General features: G+C 34.9%; 1 protein-coding gene across 1 annotated transcript in view; it reads left to right on the top strand.

Annotated features, from left to right (window-relative positions):
- The first annotated feature begins 303 nt into the window (after positions 1-303).
- The window catches only part of LOC137639681 (protein FAM200A-like), a 23,703-nt gene continuing 22,747 nt past the window's right edge, over positions 304-1,259 (top strand). Inside the window, exon 1 of the mRNA XM_068371930.1 lies at positions 304-379. Within this exon, the coding sequence (XP_068228031.1) occupies positions 304-379 (76 nt within the window). The remainder of the gene's footprint in view (positions 380-1,259) is intronic.

Below are 1,259 nucleotides of genomic sequence, written 5' to 3'. Positions count from 1 at the left end.
TTTCACATTTTTGGTTGGCTTTTCATGCCAAGGTTTCCAGATCTTTCCTGGGTAATAATTTTACAATTAACTTTAAATCTTTCTACTTGAACGGCCCAGTAAAAATAACTGCTCGTAAGATTGTTAAAACATTAACCCAATTACACCAAAGAGCATAGTCAAGAAACATTAATATATAAAAATCTAATATAATTCGTCACCACATTCCACCTAAGTTTACCGTCACTTCATAATTCAGTCTTGAAAGGAAAACTAACTCATCGGAAATATGTTTCTCATTTCCGTCCTCAAATGAATTTCGTGATGACAGACATCAACGCCATCATTTCTCAGGATAAAGACGAGAACACAATTCCACTGAGGACACGACGGAGTCAGAGTAATTGTTCAAGTTAATTGTTTTTGGTAATCTTGTTCCAAGAGTTTCTCAAGATACACTTGCTAAAATCTTGTTATGTAGTAGGTTGGCCAGAGCACCAGCCATCCGTTGAGATACAATCACTCGAGAGTTATGGGGTGGACAGACAACACTTACATTGGACCCTTCTCACTGCTTACGGCTCACTTTCCCTTTGCCTACACATACACCGAATAGTATGGCCGATTCTTTACAGATTCTCCTCTGCCCTCATACACCTGACAACACTGAGATTACCGAACAATTTTTCTTCCCCCAAGGGGTTAACTACTACTCTGTAATTGTTCAGTGGCTACTATCCTCTTGGTAAGGGTAGAAGAGAGACTTTAGTTATGGTAATCAGCTCTTCTAGGAGGAGGGCACTCCAAAATCAAACCATTGCTCTTTAGTCTTGGGTAGTGCCATAGCCTCTGTACTATGGTTTTCAACTGTCTTGGGATAGAGTTCTCATGCTTGAAGGTACATTCGGGCACACTATTCTATATAATTTTTATTCCTCTTTTTTTGTAAAAATTTTTATAGCTTATATAGGAAAGGTTTATTTTAATATTACAGTTCTTAAAATATTTTATTTTTCCTAGTTTCTTTTCCTCACTGGGGTATTTTCACTGTGAAGCTTGCTGCTTTTCCAACTAGGGTTGTAGCTTAGCAAGTAATAATAATAATAATAATAATAATAATAATAATAATAATAATAGTAATAACAACTATGGGTATATTTAATTGTAACGAAACTAATACATTGCGTTTTCATTATTTGAACTAAAAATGATTTATATCAATTGACCTCTCAAGTATGAAGGTTAAAAACAATGGCATAAAAGTGATAACTTTTTTTATT

Source organism: Palaemon carinicauda, chromosome 4 (assembly GCF_036898095.1).
Source record: "Palaemon carinicauda isolate YSFRI2023 chromosome 4, ASM3689809v2, whole genome shotgun sequence".
NCBI lineage: Eukaryota > Metazoa > Arthropoda > Malacostraca > Decapoda > Palaemonidae > Palaemon > Palaemon carinicauda.
The sequence above is the reverse complement of the archived record's forward strand: the minus strand, read 5'-3'. Positions and strand labels throughout refer to the sequence as shown.